Below are 22,335 nucleotides of genomic sequence, written 5' to 3' on the forward strand. Positions count from 1 at the left end.
GTTCAGTAAGGAGTCTGCTTCTTCCTCTCCCTCTGCTGCTCCCCGTGCTTGTGCTCTCTCTGTCAAATAAATAAAATCTTTTGGGTCATCTGGGTGGCTCAGTTGCTGAGCATCTGCCTTCTGCTCAGGACATAACCCCAGAGTCCCAGGATTGAACCCCTCATTGGCCTACGTAGGAAGCCTGCTTCTCTCTCTCCCACTTTCCCTGCTTGTGTTCCCTTTCTCACTGTGTCTCTCTGTCAATCAAATAAATGAATGGAATCTTAAAAAAAATAAAAAATTAAGCTTTTCTTATAAATAAATAAAATCTGTTTTTAAAAAACGAACCAAAGATCTTTACATTTGCAACGATGTGGATGGAGCTAGAGTGTATCATACTAAGTGAAGTAAGTCAGTCAGAGAAAGACAAATACCATATGATTTCACTCATATGTGGAATTTAGGAAGCAAAATGGATAAACATATGGAAGGGGGAATGAGAGAGAGGGAAACAAATAATAAAAAAAAACTATTGCTAGGTAAAAAAAAATGCATATTGAAAAGAAAAAAAAAAAAAAAGAAAGAAAAAACTCTTAACTATGGGGAACAAACAGAGTTGATGGAGGGAAGTGGGTGGGGGATGAGATAGGTGGGTGATAGTGTAAGGGCCTACTTAGCCGGAACAGCCCCACCTCGGCACAACAGCCATTTGGTTGTTTATGCAGTGAACTTAGATTGACCCTGTCCCCCAGAGGAACTCACTTAGAAACGGGTCTGGGAAACAACCATTTCTATATGGCTGACCAGCTCCTGATAACAGAGCCCATATAGCAGGACGTGTCAGGTCAGGGAGAGATAACAGAGCCCAGAAGGCAAGGATGAGTCAGGTCAGGTGGAGACATCCAATCAGTAAAGCATACATACCATCTCCCTAACTACCAAAGAATGTGGGCCCTGCCTTTTGTGTGCCTTTTGGGCGCCAATTCTGACCAGAGTGATAGGCTGGTTCAAACAGCTACTATAGGCTGAATTGTAATTCAATTGGCCACCTGTGTGTGGCCAGGCTCAACCACATGGCCTTTGCTCTATAAAAGTTAGTCTGTAAGGCAGGGAGGGGTCGCCTCTTTGCGAGAGTGGCCCCGAATGGTTGGTTTGATTCTTGATGCTTGGCGCGAAATAAAGCTTTGCTTGACCTTCGCTCTCTATCAGTCTCTTTCCTTTGACCATGGGCCCAACAATGGTTATTAAGGAGGGCACTTGTTAAATGATGAGCACTAGGTGTTATATGTAAATTATGAACCACTGAACTCTACTCCTGAAACCAATATTGAACTGTATGTCTACTAACCAGAATTTTAAAAAAATAATAAAAGAATTAAAAAAAACTTTAAAAAATAAAATAGAATACAAATAATTTTCTTTGCTAATGGAGAGAAAATATGTAGCTCATAGACAAATAAATATAAAATTATTCTTTTGAACTTTGATCAAAAGGATATATACAGGGGTGCCTGGGTGGCTCAGTTGGTTAAGTGTCTGACTCTTGATTTTGGCTCAGGTCCTGATTTTGGGATTGTGGGATTAAGCCCCAGGAGGGGTTCTGCAGTCGTGGAGGAGTCTGCTTCTCTCTCTCTCTCTCTCTCTCTCTCTCCACTTTCTCTCTCTTCTTCTCTCCCAGCTCCTCCCCCTACTCTCTCTCTCAAGTAATAAACACGCTCTCTAAGTAATAAACAAAATTAACATTTTAAAAAAAGGATAAATATAGCACTCAAAACTGACTCTTTCAGACTTCCAACAAGCTTACAAATCCCATTATATGAAAAAAACCCCACAGCTAATATCATCTTCAATGGGGAAAAACTGAGAGCTTTTCCTGTAAGGTCAGGAACAAGACAGGGATGTCCACTCTCACCACTGTTAAACATAGTACTGGAAGTCCTAGCCTCAGCAATCATACAACAAAAGGAAATAAAAGACATCCAATTGGCAATGAAGAAGTCAAACTTCCACAATTCACAGATGACATGATACTCTATATAGAAAACCCAAAAGATCTACAACAAAAAAGTGCTAGAACTGATCAATGAATTCAGTAAAGTTGCAGGATACAAAATCAATATACAAAAGTCTGTTGCATTTCTATACAGCAAAAATGAAGCAGCAGAAAGAGAAATCAAGGAATTGATCCCATTTACAATTGCACCAAAAACCATACCTAGAAATAAACTTTACCAAAGAAGTAAAAGAAAATTTAAAAAACACTGATAGAAGAAACTGAAGATGACACAAAGAAATGGAAAAACACCCCATGCTCAAGGATTGGAAGAACAAATATTATTAGAATGTCTATATTACCCAAAGTAATCTATACATTTAATGCAATCCCTATCAAATTCTATCATATGTTATTTATTTGTTACTGTTCACATTTTTATTTTACTGAAATTTTGTTATAATTTAAGCATAGCTGGATAGCACAATCTTGATCTATAGAGCTATTGGCCAGCTCCTCTGTGATAAAATAGCAAATGAAAAGGATTTGGATTGGTAATAAGGAAGCTTCAAGTCCATTATCTTCAATTTCTTTGCTTCTTCTAGATTACTGGACATTTTGATCTACTGGATTCAATAGAGAGGGTAAAGCTTATAGGAAGCTATTGCTCTGGGGGCTGGTTGAGAGCTTCAGGTGAAAGAAACAAAGCTAGGCTGCTTGCTGCATCAGAAAAGAAACAAAACTCCAACTTCTTTGTGAAGATTAACTGGATACTTTGCACTTTCAAGCAGAAATGCTTCAAATTTTCACTTCATCTCGCAAAAACACTATTTGTGGGTCAATGATTGGAGTTCATTGGTGGAAGTTCACTCTTAGCTTTCTTTTTAGGAAGGAGATTGAAAACTTCTGGAATCCAGTTAGGGTAATAAACAGATGACCTTAGACAATTCCCTTGTATTGCTTGGGATTCAAATTTGAGTTTCTAATGTCAGAAGGAAGTAACCTGATCTCTGACTTTCAACCAGTAGCTGTTAGAGTCTCAGCCAGGTCTGTCTTCTGCTTATGTTGAAATCTGTAAGAAGATGGAAGAGAGTGAGGGATACCCTCATTTTCTGAAGCCCTAGGATGTATCTCGTGTGTGTGTGTGTGTGTGTGTGTGTGTGTATCATATTCAACCTCTAGTACCTAAGCCTGTGATACATTTTCAAAATAAGGTAAAATTATGACATATAAATATATGATATTTATAAACTAAGAAATTACTTTATAGGATTATAAAATAAACACATCAAAGACTTTACATAGTTCATTAAATAATGAGAGAACTGGCAAATTTTCTAAAATTGGCTCAAAGGAGGAGTCAAAGAACTACAACTTTGTATGGAGTAAAGGAATGTTGAAATGGAAGCAAAACTAGATTTTGCTCTAGGAGTGGGTGGTAGAGACCTCGATTCAGCCTCCATCAGGCAGGATTTGTTTGCATGTCTATAGGTGACGGAAAGCAGAATAATGCCTCCTTCCCTCACCTCCAAATTAGTCCAGCCTAATCCTCAAAACCTGGGAATCTGTTAGATGGTGAAGAGGTATTAAGAAGAGGCAGATGGAATTAAGATTGCTAATCAGTTGACCTTATTATAGAGATTATTTTGGATCATTCAGGTGGGCTCAGTGTAAACACAAGGGTCTTTAAAAGTGGAAGAGAGTAAGCAGGAGGGCCAGAGGGAGCTGCAACTGTGGAAGGATGATCATAAAGATACAATGTTGCTGGCTTTGAAGACAGAAAAGGGGTCCAAGAGCTCAGGAATGGGGTGGTCTCTAAAAACTAGAAAGGGCAAGGAAATATAATTTCCCGTACAGTCTCTAGAATGGAATGGAGCCCTACAGATACCTTAATTGTAGCCCAGCACAACCTGTGTGGGACTTCCGGCTTATAGAACTGTAAGAGAGTAAAGTTGTGTGCCAAATTTGTGGTGATCTTTAAATTAAGAACAGCTATAGAAAACTAACATACTAGAAAGAAATTAGTTGTATTGCTATCAGTTATCTAGAATTTAGAGAGTTTAAAAATAGCTCAGTCAAAAAACAAAGGCACACACACTTACATATATGTACATACGTAGGTAAGACCTCATACTCATGCTATATCTGCAGAGCTTATGGGGCTTACCTTTGGGGCAGCAAATAAAAGTAGGAATGTATTCCTAATGAGATGAATGACTCAGCACTTAGCAATTGCAAAGATTCCCTATCCAACCTCAGGATCATTAATCACTGATGGAAGCAGAAATGAGCAAATTGATGACTTGATGGTTCAGTAGAATCCCCCTTGGAAACTGGGGAGAGCCAAATCATCAATAACTCTGGAATCAATTCTTGCTCCATCAGCCAATTTCTAGCCAAAAGGAATAATGGCCTTTTAGTGGCCAACAGCTTCAGCTTTGGGGTTGTGTTACAGCAGACTTTTCCGCCTTCAATTAAAATAAGCTGGATAACAGGAACTGATGTTCATCCTAAGGAAACTCTTATCAAGTCAAAATTGATAGACATGGTTTGGGGGGGGAAGCAAAAATATAAAAAGCATCAGATAAAAATCTGATGATTCAAGTGGAATTATATTGTTTTTGTTTCCTGGCATTTATACTTTGTTCTTTTCATAGCAACAGACTTAGAGTTTCAGATGAGACTGATCCCACACATATTCCTCTTACTACTTCATTCAGACAAGAGTGGGTGAATTACCCAAGCCTGGCCCAACTGTCTTAATGATATATTAAGAATTTTTGAGACCAGAGGCACATGACAGCTCAGTTAGTAGAGCATGTGACCCTTGATCTCTGGATCCAGAGTTTAAGACCCATGTTGGGGGTAGAACTTACTTTAAAAATAAAATAGGGTGCCTGGGTGGCTCAGTGGGTTAAGTTTCTGCCTTCAACTCAGGTCATGATCTCAGGGTTCTGGGATCAAGCCCCGCATTGGGCTCTTTGCTCAGTGGGGAGCCTGCTTCCCCTCTTTCTCTCTCTGCCTGCCTCTCTGCCTACTTGTAATCTCTCTCTCTCTCTCTCTCTCTCTGTCGAATAAATAAATAGAATCTTAAAATAAAATAAAATAAAATAAAAAACTCCTCACATTCAAGCACACTCTTTAAAGAGGAAAAAAAAAGTGTGTGTGTGTGTGTGTGTGTGTGTGTGCGCGCGCGCGCGCGCGCATGTGCGCACGCGGGAGGTGGGGGGATCTGGCTGGCTCGGTCAGTAGAGCCTGTGACTCTTGATCTCCTGGGTTGCATAGAGCTTACTTAAAAATAAATTTTAAAAAATCAGGTGCCTGATACCTCAGTTGGTTAAGTGTCTGCCTTTGGCTCAGATCATAATCCTGGAGTCCTGGGATTGAACTCTGCATCTGCTTCTCCATCTTCTTCTGCCCCGCCCCTCTGCTCCCCCATCCCGCTTGTACTCTTTCTTAAATAAATAAAATGTTTTTTAAAATTGTTTTAATTAAATAAATAAATAAATTATAGGGCCAGATTTAACCCATTGAGAACCAAGCTTGGTCTAGGGCCATACCACCCTGAACGCAGCCGATCTCGTCTGATCTCGGAAGCTAAGCAGGGTCGGGCCTGGTTAGTACTTGGATGGGAGAACCAAGCTTGGATCATTACAGTCCTTCCAGTCTTTTCAAGTAGTAAATTATTTTGCCCCTTTTCCCCCACGAGTCTGTTTGGTATTAATTTCTGGTTACTTACAGCCAAGATAGCCCTTACCAAGACAACCATGTATATTTGGTAAGTTATCTCACTATTATTAAAGATAAAAGAAAGGCATATTAAAAATTTTAAGAGCTTATTTGAGCAGAAATCGATTTGAATCAGGCAGTGCCAAACCAGAAGTGTAAGAAGTGTTCCACTGACAGGAGCTAGGAGAAAGCCTTCTATTGTAGAGGAAAGGCAGAAGCAAAGCAAGGAAGTTATTTGATTGGCCATAGCTTAAACGTTTTTTTCTTTGGAAATAAATAAATAAGCCCTGTTTGGAAAGTTTAGTTAGCTCTTTGTGATTGATTATCCATAGATTTTGTTTTCTTAACCTTGAGGCATCTACAGGCTTTGGTTTTGAATTGTTTACTTACACTGATAAGGTATCAGCACCACTTCATTCTAATGGCCTCCTTGACTTAACACTGCCAAACACACTGAAAGAAAAATACACCAGGGGCGCCTGGATGGCTCAGTGGGTTAAGCCTCTGCCTTCGGCTCAGGTCATGATCTCAGGGTCCTGGGATCGAGTCCCCCATCGGGCTCTCTGCTCAGCAGAGAGCCTGCTTCCTCCTCTCTCTCTGCCTATATGTGATTTCTCTCTGTGTGTGTCAAATAAATAAGTAAAATCTTAAAAAAAAAAAATACACCAGAGATGGAGCACCTGGGTGGCTCAGTTGGTTAGGCGTCTGCCTTCAGCTCAGGTCATGATCTCAGAGTCCTGGGATTGAGTCCCACAAAGAGCTCCCTGCTTGGAAGTGAGTCTGTTTCTTCCTCACCCTCTGCCCCTGTGTTTCCTTGTGCTCTCTCTCTCTCTCTCTCTCTCCCAAATAACTAAAATCTTAAAAACAAACAAAAAACAAGGGGAGGGGTTCCTGGGTGGTTCAGTTGGTTAGGCATCTGACTCTTGATTTCATCTCGGGTCATTATCTCAGGGTCAGGAGAGGAGCCCTGCATTGGGATCATTGTTCAGCAGCAGGCAGCATGCTTAAGATTCTCTTTCTCCTCTTCTGAGCCCCCTCCCCCTGCACATTTGCGCTCTCTCTCTCTAATAAATAAATCTTTGGAAAAAAAAAAAGATACACCTGGGGGAAATATTCCAATAGTTAAATAAAAAAAGCAAGGGATTTAAATAACATCTACCCATAAATAAAATGATGCATGATACTTCTTATACAAGAAGAATGATAGATGTCCCCACATTCAATAGTTAGCTCCAACCACTGAAAGCTCTTAGAGAATCAAATATCTTGGCAAAGTGGCTTCAGCTTCTTCCACTATGACTTTAGTATATTTTATATTGTCCCCAAGTTGCCTGAAACACTGTCCTGGAATCCACATCAGGATCTATGGGATGCTGGGTGGCTTAGCTGTTAGTTGCCTGCCTTCAGCTCAGGTCATGATCCCAGAGTCCTGGGATCTAGTCCCAAGTTGGGATCCTTGCTCAGAGGGGAGCCTGCTTCTCCCTCTGTCTGTTTCTTCCCTCCCCCACACCTTGCACTCTTTGCTCTCTCTCTCTCTCTGACAAATAAGTAAAATCTTAAAAAAAAAAAAAAGAATTTATAGTTATATTTGAAGCCCAAGGGAATGACACAGAAATGGAGAAAATATAGTCTTTATGATGTTTCTGTTCTAGGGAGAAACAGCAGCAGAAGAAAATCTGTTAGTTACTAAAAGTGAGCATTATTTGTAATAATAATTATAGTAAACCTGATAAGTTGTTATCTCCTTATTTTCATCCACTCGAAATAAATGATTTCTTTTTTGTAGCATTTCTAGAACCTCCAATGTAGAGCTACATCTGTGGTCCTTTTAGTCCTCGGCACATCTGAGAATGCAGAAGACACAAAAAGAATAAAATAAAAGGAACTCCATTATTAGAATCATATGATTATGCTGGGTCAGTCAACAAAACGAAGTCAAACCACTGAAGAGCGTTTTAATGGGGAATATCATCCTTCATAAATCGGGCAAGCAAACCACGAACCACTTGGAAAGCAACAGGTTTGTGCCCTTCTCATTTACCTTGATTTAACAGGTGCATGGAGCCATGGCCTGGCAGTGTCTAGTTAAGCGTGGGGTCTAATGTTGTGGGACAGATTGTTCCAACATCCTTTCCCCATATAATCACTTACAGTTTTTATTTAGCTTTCAAAGGCAAAGGAAAAAAATTGAACTCATAACAAAGGACTTGTATCAAAACATAACTTTAATATTAAATAGACTTTTAAAAAAACCCAGCAAACCAATAATAATAGATAGCATAAGAGACAAACAATCCAATAGAAGAAGAGACCACAGAATAGAAAACCTGAATGGCCAATTAAGTTATGAAAGGATGCTCAGCTTCACGGCTACTAAGGAACATGCACCTTAGGACAAAATGAAACAGCATTTCCAGACAAATAAGATTGGTGGTAACTAAGAATAACAAATGTTGCCTGGGATTAGAGATGTTATTGTAATCTAAGTACAACCACTAGGAATAAATTTGCAATTATTTTAATATACAAAGTTGAAGACATCCTGACCTACCAATTACAATTCTATTTTTATTTACTTTTTATTATTATATTTTTTAAGGATTTTATTTATTTATTTATTTGTCAGAGAGAGAGAGGGAGAGAGTAAATGCACAAGCAGAGTGGCAGGCAGAGATGGAGAGAGAAGCAGGCTCCCTGCCGAGCAAGGAGCCTGATGCAGGACTCGATCCCAGGACCCTGGGATCATGACCTGAGCCGAAGGCAGCAGCTTAACCGACTGAGACACTCAGGCGTCCCTATTATTATTATTTTTTAGTAAGCTCTATACCCAATGTGGTATTCAAACTCACAACTCACCCCTACCCCCGAGATAAAGTTTCATGCTCCACCAACTGAGCCAGTCAGGACCCCTATATTCCACTTCTAAATACTTATTCTAGATAAACTGTCATGCAAAGCTGTCCATTTCAGAATTGATTTTAAAGGTAAAAATATGTCCTTTAAGATGCCAAGTAAATTCATTTTTATAATTCATAAATAGGATTCCAGAGGATAGCTAGAATACATGAACTGAACCTAGGTGTAGTAACATTGTTACATCTTAAACACAATGTTGATTAAAAGAAGTGTATTTGATATCAGCCACAGCAACTTCTTTCAAGATATGTCTCCAAAGGCAAAGGAAACAAAAGTGAAGATGAACTTTTGGGACTTCATCAAGATCAAAAGCTTCTGCACAGCAAAGTAAACAGTCAAAAAAACAAAGAGGCAACCCACGGAATGGGAGAAGATATTTGCAAATGACAGTACAGACAAAAGGTTGATATCTAGGATCTATAATGAACTCCTCAAACTCAACACACACAAAACAGACAATCATATAAAAAATGGGCAGAAGATATGAACAGACACTTCTCCAATGAAGACATACAAATGGCTATCAGACACATGAAAAAATGTTCATCATCACTAGCCCTCAGGGAGATTCAAATTAAAACCACATTGAGATATCACCTTACACCAGTTAGAGTGGCCAAAATTAGCGAGGCAGGAAACAACATGTGTTGGAGAGGATGTGAAGAAAGGGGAACCCTCTTACACTGTTGGTGGGAATGCAAGTTGGTGCAGCCACTTTGGAGAACAGTGTGGAGATTCCTCAAGAAATTAAAAATAGAGCTTCCGTATGACCCTGCAATTGCACTACTGGGTATTTACCACAAAGATTCAGATGTAGTGAAAAGAAGGGCCATCTGTACCCCAATGCTTATAGCAGCAATAGTCACAGTCACCAAACTGTGGAAAGAACCAAGATGCCCTTCAACGGACAAATGGATAAGGAAGATGTGGTCCATATACACTATGGAGTATTATGCCTCCATCAGAAAGGATGAATACCCAACTTTTGTAGCAACATAGACAGGACTGGAAGAGATTACGCTGAGTGAAATAAGTAAAGCAGAGAGAGTCAATTATCATATGGTTTCACTTATTTGTGGAGCATAACAAATAGCATGGAGGACAAGGGGAGATGGAGAGAAGAAGGGAGTTGAGGGAAATTGGAAGGGGAGGTGAACCATGAGAGACTATGGACTCTGAAAAACAATCTGAAGGTTTTGAAGGGGTAGGGGGTGGGAGGTTGGGGGGACCAGGTGGTGGGTATTAGAGAGGGCACGGATTGCATGGAGCACTGGGTGTGGTGCAAAAACAATAAATACTGTTACACTGAAAAAAATAAATAATTTTTTTAAAAGTGGATTCTTTTTTAATTAAGATTTTATTAATGTATCTGAAAGAGAGAGACACAATGAGAGAGGGAACACAAGCAGGGACAGTGGGAGAGGGAGAAGCAGGCTTCCAGATGAGCAGGGAGCCCCGTGCAGGACTTGATCCCAGGACTCTGGAATCATGACTGAGCCGAAGGCAGCGCTTAACGATGAGCCACCCAGGCATCCTGAAAAAAGTAGATTCTAGGACCATGCATGAAGTATGGCATCATCCATTTTTTAAAAAGATTTTATCCATTGGGGAGAGAGCACAAGTTGGGGGAAAACCAGAGAGAAAAGGAGAAGCAGATTCTCTCCTGAGTGCAGAGCCCAACGCTGGGCTCCATTCCACGTCTCTGAGATCATGACCTGAGCGGAAGTCACTTAACCAACTGAGTCACCCAGGCATCTCAGGACTATCTATTAAAAATGTACAAGGATACTAATCCACACTATAAATTGTTTATGGTACAAGTACAGAGATAATACAAATATAATGTAATAAAAGTATAAAAACATGAACAGAAAGAATACAGTAACTTCAGTGAAAAGATAGCTCTGATTGTTAGAATAATGGAATGGGGATGGGTTTGAACTCTATACACTGATTAAAAAAGAAAGAATCGGAAGCAAATATGGCAGAAAATTCACTTCTGTGATACACGTATCCCTGGCAGCACAAACAAATTCTCTAAAAGATGTACGGGTGTTCCATATTTCAATGGAATGAACCAAAGCCAAACTCCCATGTATTTGTTTTCCTAAAACTTATCTTTTTGAGAACTTGTCCCACTGGTTCTTTCCAGATTCCAAAGGGCGTCCCTTGCAATTTTCTAAATCTTAGTGGCTGTTAAATTTTCCAGGGCACGAAACAAAGGGACAGTCTGAAACATGAAGTAAGATGTTGAGAAAGAATGACTCTAACTGGGTAACAAATCCTTTTGAAATCCAGCAAACTTGCCATAGTTTTCCTTCATGCCTCAACATCATCAGAGCTGACAGTTACTAAGAGCCACAGAGACGTTTGTGAGCCTGGGGAATCTCCTGGGAATACTGTACTGTGCTTTGGGATATATGTTAATCCCTCAGATTCAGTCAGTTGCTCCTTAAAATGTAAAATGTTGAATAAGAAGTTCTGGATACGATCGTGAGGCCCCTTGTCCTGACTCCCCTTACAGGCCCCAGGGCAACTTTTTTTCCTTTTACCCATACAGGGTGTAGAGATTACTTAAAAATAAAATCTTAGGGTGCCTGGGTGGCTTAGTGGGTTAAGCCTCTGCCTTCAGCTCAGATTGTGATTTCAGGGTCCTGGGATCGAGCCCTGCATGGGGCTCTCTGCTTGGCAGGGAGCCTGCTTCCCTTTCTCTCTCTGCCTGCCTCTCTGCCTACTTGTGATCTCTGTCTGTCAAATAAATAAATAAAAATCTTAAAAAAAAAAATCTTAAAAAAAAAAAAGACTATCAACCGAAAGTCTTCCACCTCCTTCTATTCTCCATTGTGAAGCTTCTCATGTTTGCTTCCTTGAAACGTACGACCTTTGAGAATGTAAAGTCATTGAATTATAAGAAAAGATTAAATGAATTCTCTAAAGGAATAAGAATATATGCAGGGGTTTCATTGAGGGATTTTCTTCTGATGGGAAAATTGGGAGATTACTGATAGGGTCACTGAGCAGTGAGATTTAGGAGGCATAGTGGTATACTGGAATCAGCTCATATTGGCTTGCAAGAGCTGATTGTTAAATTTTTAGAATTTTGTGAGATGGTTGTTATGCTCAACCATTATTAAAAGGATAAGTGTACACGTCTGCAATAAGTTGTATTAAAAAGAGATAACAGAGGGACATGGCTGACTCAGTAAAGTGTAAGACTTTTTTTTTAACTTTTTTTTTTAGATTTCATTTATTTATTTGACAGAAAGAGAGAGATCACAAGTAGGCAGAGAGGCAGGCAGAAGGAGAGGAGGAAGCAGGCTCCCCACTGAGCAGGGAGCTCTATGCAGGGCTCGATCCCAGGACCCTGAGATCATGACCTGAGCTAAAGGCAGAGAGTTAACCCACCGAGCCACCCAGGCACCCTTAGAGTGTAAGTCTCTTGATCTTAAGGTTGTGAGTTCAAACTCCATGTTGGGCACAGAGATTACTTAAAAAAAAAAAAAAAGATAATAAACATTTAAAATTCATTCATTCTTAATTTTTTTTTTACTACATTTTATCATTATCTATGCCCTTGAGGTTATTTATGTCTATTGTATCTGCATGATGGGAATATTACATAATGGTGTGTTATGCACAACTCTTCCCAATTCCACACTCAGGGACACTATGTTGATAGTTTGAAATAGGCGGTGGTGAGGGTATTTACAACATGGCAACACCAGCAGGCATTACAGATCAAGGCTCAATTTATTAGTTAGTTGATTGTGTAGACTTAAAAGTTATGGAGAGAATGTTGATGCAGATTAAACTTAAAAGTGTGTTATGTCTGCAGCTGTTAACATTGTAAATAGCATTAAAAAAATTGAGTGGGAGCTCCTGTGGGGCTCAGTTGGTTAAGCATCTGCTTTTTGGCTCAGGTCATGATCTCGGGGTCCTGGGATTGAGCCCTTCATAGGGCTTCCTGCTCAGTGGGGAGTCTGCTTCTTCCTCTTCCTCTGCCCACCTCTCTCTCTCCCTTCCCTCTGCTTGTGCTCTTAGTTGTTTCGCTTTCATTTTACTGCTTAACAAAAATATCAAGCAATATTCATGGAATTACGCTGGTTTATCAAGAGCAACAATACGTTGCTTTGGTTATAAAAACTCAGTAAAAATCAACAAAAGTGTTTTCTGAGAATTAATTGGTTATACGGAATTTAAAGAGAGGACATTTATAAGTTAATATCTTTGTGATAAGAACATTTTTTTTAAGTAGTTTTCAGGCTTGAGACAAAGAACTCTACACGCAGAATGGCATCTTACATATGTTGGACAGAAATAAGAGGATTGAGCCACAGCCAGAAAGATTCCAGAACTGCAGAGACCTGTTCGATCTGATCCTCACGTGTGAAGAGAGAGCGTATGATCAGGTGTTGGAAGATCTGAATTCCAAAGAGCAGGAGACCTGCCAGCCGGTGCACGTCATCAACGTGGACATCCAGGACAGCCACGAAGAGGTCGCCTTGGGGGCATTCCTCATCTGTGAGCTGTGTCAGTGCATTCAGCACACGGAGGACGTGGAGAACGAGATTGATGAGCTGCTTCAGGAGTTTGAGAAGAGCGGCAGAGCCTTCTTGCACACGGTCTGCTTCTACTGACCCAGCTGGCCTGGCGCCAGGTGTGCTGCCCATCCTCCTGAAGCCATCTTTTTGAGCTTCCTTTTGTTAATACTTTTTCCTTCCTGATGCTTGTTTTTACTTTCAGGTACTCTGTTGGTCGATGGCAGTGGTACCAATAAACTGTGCATAGGAAACGCAAAGACACAAATGCGTGATTCAAAACAATTATGTTTTCTCTCTCCCACGTGTACTTACAAGTGGGATGTTGATTATAAAGTTTTTTTTTTTTTTCCTCTACCCTAAACAGTAAACAACAGTTTATAGTACATTTCCCCCATGAATTTGTGGCTTTCATTGTGGTTCCTCCCTTCCACCCTCCAAACTTGCAGGAATGTACAAATCACCTGAATAAAGCAATGGGCTTTATCTTGATGGGGGGGGGTGGGGTTGGGGAAACAAAAACCTTGAACTCACAACCCTGAGATTGAAAGTCACATGCTCTACTGACTGAGCCAGCCAGGCACTCCATAATAGGATTCTTACAAATCAGTAATACATGGGGAGGTGGGTGGGGGGTTGGGATAACTGGGTGACAGGCATTAAGGAGAGCCTGTGATGTGATGAGCACTTGGTGTTATATGTGACTGATGAATTGCTGAACTCTACATCTGAAACTAATGTTGTATTATATGTTGGCTAATTGAATTTAAATTAACAAACAAACAGGGCGCCTGGGTGATTCAGTGGGTTAAGCCACTGCCTTCAACTCAGGTCATGATCTCAGGGTCCTGGGATCGAGTCCCGCATCGGGCTCTCTGCTCAGCAGGGAGCCTGCTTCCTCCTCTCTCTCTCTGCCTGCCTCTCTGCCTACTTGTGATCTCTCTCTGTCAAATAAATAAATAAAATCTTTAAAAAACAAAGCAAAACAGTAATGCATATGCCTATATGTTGCTATGGACTGAACTGTGTCCTAAAATTCATATGGTAAAGCCGTAACCCCCAGTATGACTGTTTTTGGAGATAACATCTTTAGGAGGCAATTAAGTATAAATGAAGTAAAAGGGTGTGACTCTACTAATAAAATTGGACAGCCCAAAAAAAGGGAAGTGAGATCACTCTCCCTTCCTGCTTCCTAGCAGGAAAAGGCCATGTGAGCATACAACAAAATGGCAGCCATGTACAAGTCAAGAGAAGAGACCTCAGAATGAAACCTAGCACCTAGGTCTTAGACTTTCCAGCATCTCATAACTGTGAGAAGTAAATTTCTGTTAAGCCACCCAGCCTATGGTATTTTGCTATGGAAGCCCAGACTTAGACACACACACACACACACACACACACACACACACTCTGTTGATAGGTGTGCAAATACTTAAGAAATGTTAAAGAGGGGCGCCTGGGTGGCTCAGTGGGTTAAAGCCTCTGCCTTAGGCTCAGGTCATGATCCCAGAGTCCTGGGATAGAGTCCCGCATCTGGCTCTCTGCTCAGTAGGGAGCCTGCTTCCCCCTTTTCTGCCTGCCTCTCTGTGTACTTGTGATCTCTGTCAGATGAATGAATAAAATCTTAAAGAAAAAAAAGAAGAAATGTTAAAGAATGCTAAGTGCTATAAAAATATGGAGTAAATGATATGTGAGGAGTGCACTAGAGGTGGCATTTTAGGTAATCCAGGCCATAGATCATGAGGACCTGAACTTGGGCAGTGACCTTAGAAAAACTGAACATGGCTTCAAGAGGGCACCATTTGACTTGTCAGCTACAACTGACCAGCACCTGGACGGCCCATGGATGTTGGATATTTCTCCTGTATGTATGTAAAACATCCCACTTAATCCCCTGAGTTTTAATTTGTTCCTCTGATCATCCTCTATCCTATTGCCAGAGCAAATGTTCTAAATCTCATGATGTCACATTTCTGCTTACAATTGTATCACGATTGCCTGGATATCAAGGTCAAGTTCAGATCTCCTTCTTAATACATCTGCCTGCCTCTCTCTCTCTTTAAAGATCTTATTTATTTATTTGACAGACAGAGATTTCAAGTAGGCAGAGAGTCAGGCAGAGAGAGGGGGGGAAGCAGTCACCCTGCTGAGCAGAGAGCCCAATGAGGGGCTTGATCCCAGGACCCTGGAATCCTGACCCGAGTGGAAGGCACAGGCTTTAACCCACTGAGCCACTCAGGCGCTCCTGCCTGCCTCTCTATGTCACATCTTTTTCAATCCACTTCTCCCAGTTCCACCTCTATCCCAAACATGCACATCCCTTCATTCTGGTCATACTCAGCTAGTTCCTTTGCTCTGTCCTGTTGCTTCACGAGGTTTCTGTTGCTGTATCTGGAAATCTCTCCTCTGTTTAGCCAACTTCTTGTTCTTCAAAATTTAGGGCCAGAATTACTTTTTCAAAGAAACCTTCCCAGACCCTTTCTGATTTAGGTCCCCTCCTCTGTGCTGTCTGTGATGAACTTGGCCTCTGCATATTACATTGTGCATATTATACAAACTCTGTGCCGTGCTATTGACTTACTTGCCTGTCTTCCCCACAATCTGTGTCATATTCATTCTTTTTATCCTCCATACCAAATATGGGGCCTTTCGCATAGTAGGTCTCATTAAGTGCATGTTGGAAGAATTTATTTAAAAAAAAAAAAAGATTTATTTATTAGACAGCGAGCGAGAGCGCGCAAGCGCACGCAAGAGCACGAGCAGGGGAGGAGTAGAGGCAGAGGAAGAAGCAAGCTGTCTGCTGGGCAGGGAGCCCCAGGCGGAGCTCCATCCCAGGACCCTGGGATCATAACCCGAGCCCAACGCAGCCGCTTAAGAAACTGAGCCACCCAGGTGTCCCAGGAGACTTAATTTTGTAAGTAGAGCTACAGGGCTTAGTGAGCCCCTGGAGGAAAACAACAAAGAAAACTTTTCTGAGGCTTAAGAAGCAGACGTTTCGCGGCTTGGACTTTGACGGGGAGGACCACCTGGGAGCCGGAATACAGAGAAAAATTGCTCTGCCAGCCTCTCTTCTCAGCTTACCCAGCCAATCCGAGAGCCGGACAGGTGAAACTGAAACGAGAAAAACTACAGTTCCCGTCATACCTCAAGAACCCGCTCTCGGCGGCTTCTCTTCGTCACCGCCTCTTCCCTACGGAAGTGAAAGGAGCACTTCCGGGTTTGGCAAGAACCTGCGCTCGGCGGCGGCGTTCGCTCGGCCCTGTTGGGTCTTGCTCAGAAGCTCCGCCTCTCCCCGGTTTTTCTAGAAATCCGGCTTTGCTCTTGGTGGTGTCGTGCAGGTTATTTCCCCGCCACTTCGGGTGCTCTCGAGGCAGTGCTCTCCGGAGCGGGCGAGACTTTCCTGTTGAGGTTCGGAGTTCCCGTAGGGCGCGGCGGGCTTGTGGCACGGGATAAGGAAACCGGTTACCGGAATCGCCACTCCGTGCTGACATCCCCTTTTTTTCCCTTCCCGATTTCAGCGTCCCAGCCGCGCGTGTGGGCTCTCCCATGGCGGATACGGCCCCGAACGGCCCCCAAGGGGCGGGAGCAGTGGTAAGTGAGCGAGCAGGGTCTTCTCTTTCGATTTACTGGAGTTAGGAGGGAGCCGGAGGTGTCGCCAAGACCGTTCTGAGACGTTCCACCTCAGTGCTGCCGGGGGCTGGGATTAGTGATTGAGGTGGGGGTAGCGTAGCGAGGAGGGGTCTTGAGCAGAGATGTAGAGGAAGCTACAAGTTTTCTGTTTCTTGAGCCACTGTGGGCCGGGCTGGAGCAGGTGGCTCTTAGCCCTATGCCAGGGAAGTCGAGCCTTCTTACCCCCCCCCCCGCCCCCGCCAGTTTCTAATTGTCTTAGGTTCCAAGGTTGAAGATGCCAGCTGAGGTGGTGCCGCGACACAGGCCTCATTCCGCACACGCGTGCTCGCGGAGAATGTCTCTGCCCGTTTTATGGGATTATATGGAAATTACGCAGTGGGGGAAGAGCAGTCTTTTGTTTTTTTGTTTTGTGGGTTTTTTTGTTTGTTTGTTTCTCTTTTCGTCATTTTGTCCTTCTTTACGAAGAGAGATAATAGGTTTCTGTTAATATTTTATTTATTTTTTTTTAAATATTTATTTGAGAGAGAGGCAGAGATAGTGACGGAGAGCACTAGCGGGAGGAGAGGGGGAAGCAGGCTCCTGATCAGGGAGCCCGATGTGGGGCTCCGTCCCAGGACCCTGAGATCATAACCTGAGCCAGAGGCAGCCGCTTAACCGACTGAGCCACTCAGGCGTCCCTAAATATTTTATTGTTAACGTGCAGATCTGCTTACTAGTAAGTTGTCCCTAAAGCATTGTTGCCCTCTAATTTTAAACACTATGAATATATGTTTCCCCCCCCTTAAACATTTTTTCCACTTGAAACATTTTACAGCATTTCCATTTATAGACACAATTTTCTTTTTCATTTTGTTGAACCCTTTGAGAATTAGTTGCATACACAATGATGGCTAATTCATAAATACTTAAGTATTGTTCAGTCCCACAGTGCAGCCATCGCTGCAATTTTTGCAGTTAAATTTCGTTGATACATGTTATTATCTGATTTATAATCCATATTCAGATTTCCTCCATTGCCTGTTAAAGCTGCTTCCTCCTTATCCAGGATTTAGTACAAGCAAGCATTTTGCTTTTACTGGCATTAAGTCTCTTTAGTCTAGAATAGTTTTGCCTTCTTTGTACCATTTTTGACTCTCAAGAGTTCAGACTTGTTTTGCTTCTCAAACTGAAGTTGCTTGTTTTCTTTCCCTTTATTACTAGATTCAAGTTGAATATTTTGGTAGGAATATTCCATAAGTGATACTTGGTCATTTTCCGAGCATTATATATATTTCAGGAAACATTTTGTGTTAATTTATGTCATCATTGGAGATAAGTTTGATTATTTGGTTCAGGTGGTATCCAGCATACTCTCCACTGTAAAGATACCTTTATGTGGCATGGTGCTTTGAGACTGTGTGAATAGTTTTTCACCTCAGTAGGTTTTCACCCAACGTTCATTGATTTTTTTTTCCCCCCCAAACTATAACGTGACTGGATTGTTGACTCTTAAAGTGTTAACTGGGGTGCCTGGGTGGCTTACTCTTTAATTGTCTGCCTTAGGCTCAGGTCATAATCCCAGGGTCCTGGGATCAAATCCTTATATTGGGCTCCCTTGCTCAGCAGGAAGCCTGCTTCTCCCTCTCCACTCCCCCTGCTTCTGCTCCCTGTCTCACTGTGTCTCTCTCTGTCAAAAAAAATAAATAAAATATTTAAAAAATAAAAAAGAATAAACCAATATACTTTTTTAAACCTTTTTTACTGTGTACCAAAATGCAGGTACATAAAGGTGTACAAAATAAAATGAACAGATAAGTGATTTATTACAAAATATCCACCCAAGGGGCAGCTGGGTGGCTCGGTGGGTTAAGCCTCTGCCTTCAGCTCTGTTCATGATCCCAGGGTCCTGGGATCAAGCCCCACCTCGGGCTCTCTGCTCAGCAGGGAGCCTGCTTCCCCCTTGCTCTCTCTGTGCTGCTCTGCCTACTTGTGATCTCTCTGTGTCAAAGAAATGAATAAAATCTTTAAAAAAAAAAAATAACCACCCCAAACCAAATAGATTTCATTTTATTTTATTTTTAAAAATATTTATTTTTATAAAGATTGATATATTTTAGAGAGGGAGAGAAACTTAAGCAGACTCTGTGTGAAATCAGAGCCCAGCTTCAGGCTTGAGCCTGAGATCATGACCTGAGCGGAAACTGAGAGTCGGAGGCTTAACCCACTGCACTACGCAGGCACCCCAAAAAGATTTATTTTTAAATTTTTAAAAAGATTTTATTTATTTGAGAGAGAACAAGCAGAACCAGGGGGAATGGCAAGTAGGGGAGAAGTGGGCTCTGCGAGCAAGGAGGTGGACATGGGGCTCCATCCCAGGACCTTGGGACCATGACGGGAGCTGAAGGCAGCTGCTTAACTGACTGAGCTACCCAGGTGCCCCAAACATTTTATTTTTAAGCAATCTTTATACCCAGTGTGGGACTTGAACACGCAACTGCAAGATCAAGAGTTGCATGCTCCATTGACTGAGCCAGCCAGATGCCCTTAAGCTTAAATTTCAAAGAACATGTTCTAAAATTTCAGACTGTAGTGTAAATTTCTGAATTCTCTAGAGAACCTGTGTACTGTAAGCTAGATTCATTCTTCCACTTGACTGTGGGTGATCATTTAAATTTAGAGAAGTCACAGTGTGGTAGGTTTGGATACAATAAACTAGGCATATTTCCAAAAATTACCTGAATATTGTTAAAAAGACATGCAGTGAAACATCTTTGGATTTTAAAATGTACTTGGATTTTTCCAAAAGGTTTTTCTATCTTTTTTTATTATTAAAGATTTATTAGGCGGGAACAGAGCCTGAGTGGGAGGTGGGTAGGGAGAGGGACAGGCAGACTCCCCACTGAGCAGGGAACCCTGTGTGGGACCCTGTCCCAGGACCCCGGGATCATGATCTAAACTGAAAGCAGACGCTTAACCAACTGAGCCACCCAGCCACCTTGTTTTTCTATCTTTCAAAAGATAATTAAGTTAGATTGCTTAGAGTAGTGTTTTAGACTCCATGTTAAGATTCATTAGTGAGTTTTGAAATCCCTTTAGTGAAAACACTATTTCTAAACATTAAATAGAGTACAAAGCACCAAAATCCATTACACATTGGGAAGATATTATTTTGTGAAACTTCTTTGTAGAAGTTTATATATCCATGTGTGTTTGTATTGGACTTTGATGTAAACATTATTAACGTAGATTCTATCAGAAAACATAAAAGCCACTTTAGGATTTGAATACAAGATACATTTTGAAGAGAAAACAGATTTTAAGTGATTCTTTTAGTGTTAATAGCTCCATCCTTGGCAAACATAGCAAGGGCAAAGATAGAATGAGAAAACATGGAGAATCAAGTGGGTTATGGGAGTTTAATTTAGGGCCACTGAAATAGGGTAAGATGTATGGGGCAGCTTCCAAGGGGATGAAGAAAGTCATAAAATTGAAGAGGCAGGGACTCTTTAACATTTGACAGCTATATTTTGAACCCTGAGAGTATGTCGGGCCCTTGTGTTTATGTAAGCAAATTATTATGAGTTAGGTAGTGAATGAGTGTTCCCATGGTTTTACGTTTCTCCTTTGTAAGGTTTATTTAATCCAGATTGGCTTTGTGTGATGCCTTTTTACTCAGCTCTAAAACCTGTCTATTTGAATTTGAGATTTCTAAAAATAGGCATTATGGTTCTCTTGAGAGCAATTAGTCCTTATTTAACGTTCTTTTAAAATAGATGAAGCCAGTATCACAACTGTTGAAGGAATACAGACAATTGTAGTTAAATTTCTGTTCCAGTGATTTCTTTCTTCTTAGTCTTTATGTTTTTAAATATCAGCTGGTATTTTTCTATTGAAGTATTTCTGACGCTTTTCTGAATCAGAACTATAGGGTGTTCAGAGGAGTCGCTGAGCGGATAGGTGAAACAGTTGCCTTAGGAGTTTTCACAATTTAATGATCTTAAGTAATCTCTGCAGGGTTGTTAAAACATTTTGAATAGGAATAAGACTACGTGATCTTCACCCTTGGAAAGATAATTTGCAGGCTTAGTTACTACAGTATTTTTCTTTTTTAAATTTAGCAATTCATGATGGCCAATAAACTGGACACGGCGATGTGGCTTTCTCGCTTGTTCACAGTTTACTGCTCTGCTCTGTTTGTCCTGCCTGTTCTTGGGTATGTATCACACAGATTTTCTGCCTTTGATACTCAGTTGTTTGGTGGGTTTTCCCGGACTGCCTTTTATATGCCGGGCTTGTTAAATTGCAAGAGGTTCTGGAGCAGATCAAACACAGGTCTCATGCTTTAGGTGCTAATAACTCAGTAATAGCACCAACTGGAAGGATGTCTTAGGTCCCATGCTTTGTGAAAGCACATATTTTTTTCATTTTTGATTTTTGCACTTAAAGAAGATGACTGCTTTATAAAATTCAGTTGGGCAGATCTATGAAGGGATGCTTCTAGGAAGTATAATAGAGTCAAGTAGTTCTTTTCTATTGACAAGTAGGAGATTTAGGGGTTGTGCAATTATGATGCAATCCACAAAGGAGGAAGAGAGCTGCTAGTTGTTATGTCTCAGGATAACCTCTCCTCTGGTAATTTGCAGGTTGCATGAAGCTGCAAGCTTTTATCAACGTGCTTTACTGGCAAATGCTCTTACCAGTGCTCTGAGGCTGCACCAAAGGTTACCACATTTCCAGTTAAGCAGAGCATTCCTCGCCCAGGCTTTACTAGAAGACAGCTGCCACTACCTGCTGTACTCACTCATCTTTGTCAATTCCTACCCTGTTACAAGTATCCTTTTTGTGCCTTTTTGACAAGAAGTCACCTACCAAGTGTATAGGAGATCTCTTCTGATTATTTTTGGCAATAGGAGGGGTTCAACGATGAGGGCTTCCATGAACCTAGGTTAGTTGGTTTGTTGACACTTAATTTGAATGAAGATACATTTAGTGTAAGAGTTTCTGATTCTGACATGTGAAATCTAAATTTGAAGAGCAGATTGGGAATTTTAAATTTTGTATCTTTGTTCTTGCCTCTTGTAAGCTTCTGTATTAGCAATGGGTATTTCAAACTTCAGATTCAAAGCACAGGACTATGGAGGGCTTATTTTAGTATTTACACTTTTTTTTTTTTTTTCATTTAATTCACATCTTTGGGAAATTGTCTGTATGTCTTGCTTTAAAAAAAAGAGAAATCCTCAGCTTTTTCAACTCCTAGTGAACTAGAAACAAATGGAAATTCAAGAAATAACTTATTTAAGCAGAAAACTAGATAATAAATACAATAAAAATTTAGTATTTACTGCAGATAGAGTAGAAAATAAGGACACGTATAGTCTTTGGAGCTAATGAGAGTGAAATAACTCATTTGAAATGGTATGTTTACACATTTCGAAAGTGTGTTGGGTGAGAATAGCTTTACTCAAAAGGCTGGGGAGGGTTGGGAAGGAGGGGAAGCTCTAGATTAAACAGTTTTAAGTAGATTTCTTTACTACAGGACTTTTGATCTGCTAATGTGCATTGTGAGGCAAA

The 22,335-nt window shown here is 41.0% G+C and overlaps 2 protein-coding genes across 3 annotated transcripts in view; both read left to right on the forward strand.

Moving 5' to 3' along the window:
- Positions 1-13,254, forward strand: part of LOC132000458 (RNA polymerase II subunit A C-terminal domain phosphatase SSU72-like) — a 42,076-nt gene extending 28,822 nt beyond the window's left edge. The window contains exon 2 of the mRNA XM_059374210.1: positions 12,887-13,254. Within this exon, the coding sequence (XP_059230193.1) occupies positions 12,887-13,254 (368 nt within the window). The remainder of the gene's footprint in view (positions 1-12,886) is intronic.
- A 2,938-nt stretch (positions 13,255-16,192) lies between these two features.
- TMEM33 (transmembrane protein 33) overlaps positions 16,193-22,335 on the forward strand; it is a 28,176-nt gene continuing 22,033 nt past the window's right edge. Inside the window, exons 1-4 of one of the 2 annotated variants that reach the window (XM_059383246.1) lie at positions 16,193-16,563; positions 16,674-16,746; positions 20,883-20,977; positions 21,408-21,595. In XM_059383246.1, the coding sequence (XP_059239229.1) occupies positions 16,702-16,746; positions 20,883-20,977; positions 21,408-21,595 (328 nt within the window). In that variant the 5' untranslated portion in view covers positions 16,193-16,563; positions 16,674-16,701. The remainder of the gene's footprint in view (positions 16,564-16,673; positions 16,747-20,882; positions 20,978-21,407; positions 21,596-22,335) is intronic. The other variant, XM_059383237.1, reaches the window with a different exon arrangement.

Source organism: Mustela nigripes, chromosome 1 (assembly GCF_022355385.1).
Source record: "Mustela nigripes isolate SB6536 chromosome 1, MUSNIG.SB6536, whole genome shotgun sequence".
Taxonomy (NCBI): domain Eukaryota; kingdom Metazoa; phylum Chordata; class Mammalia; order Carnivora; family Mustelidae; genus Mustela; species Mustela nigripes.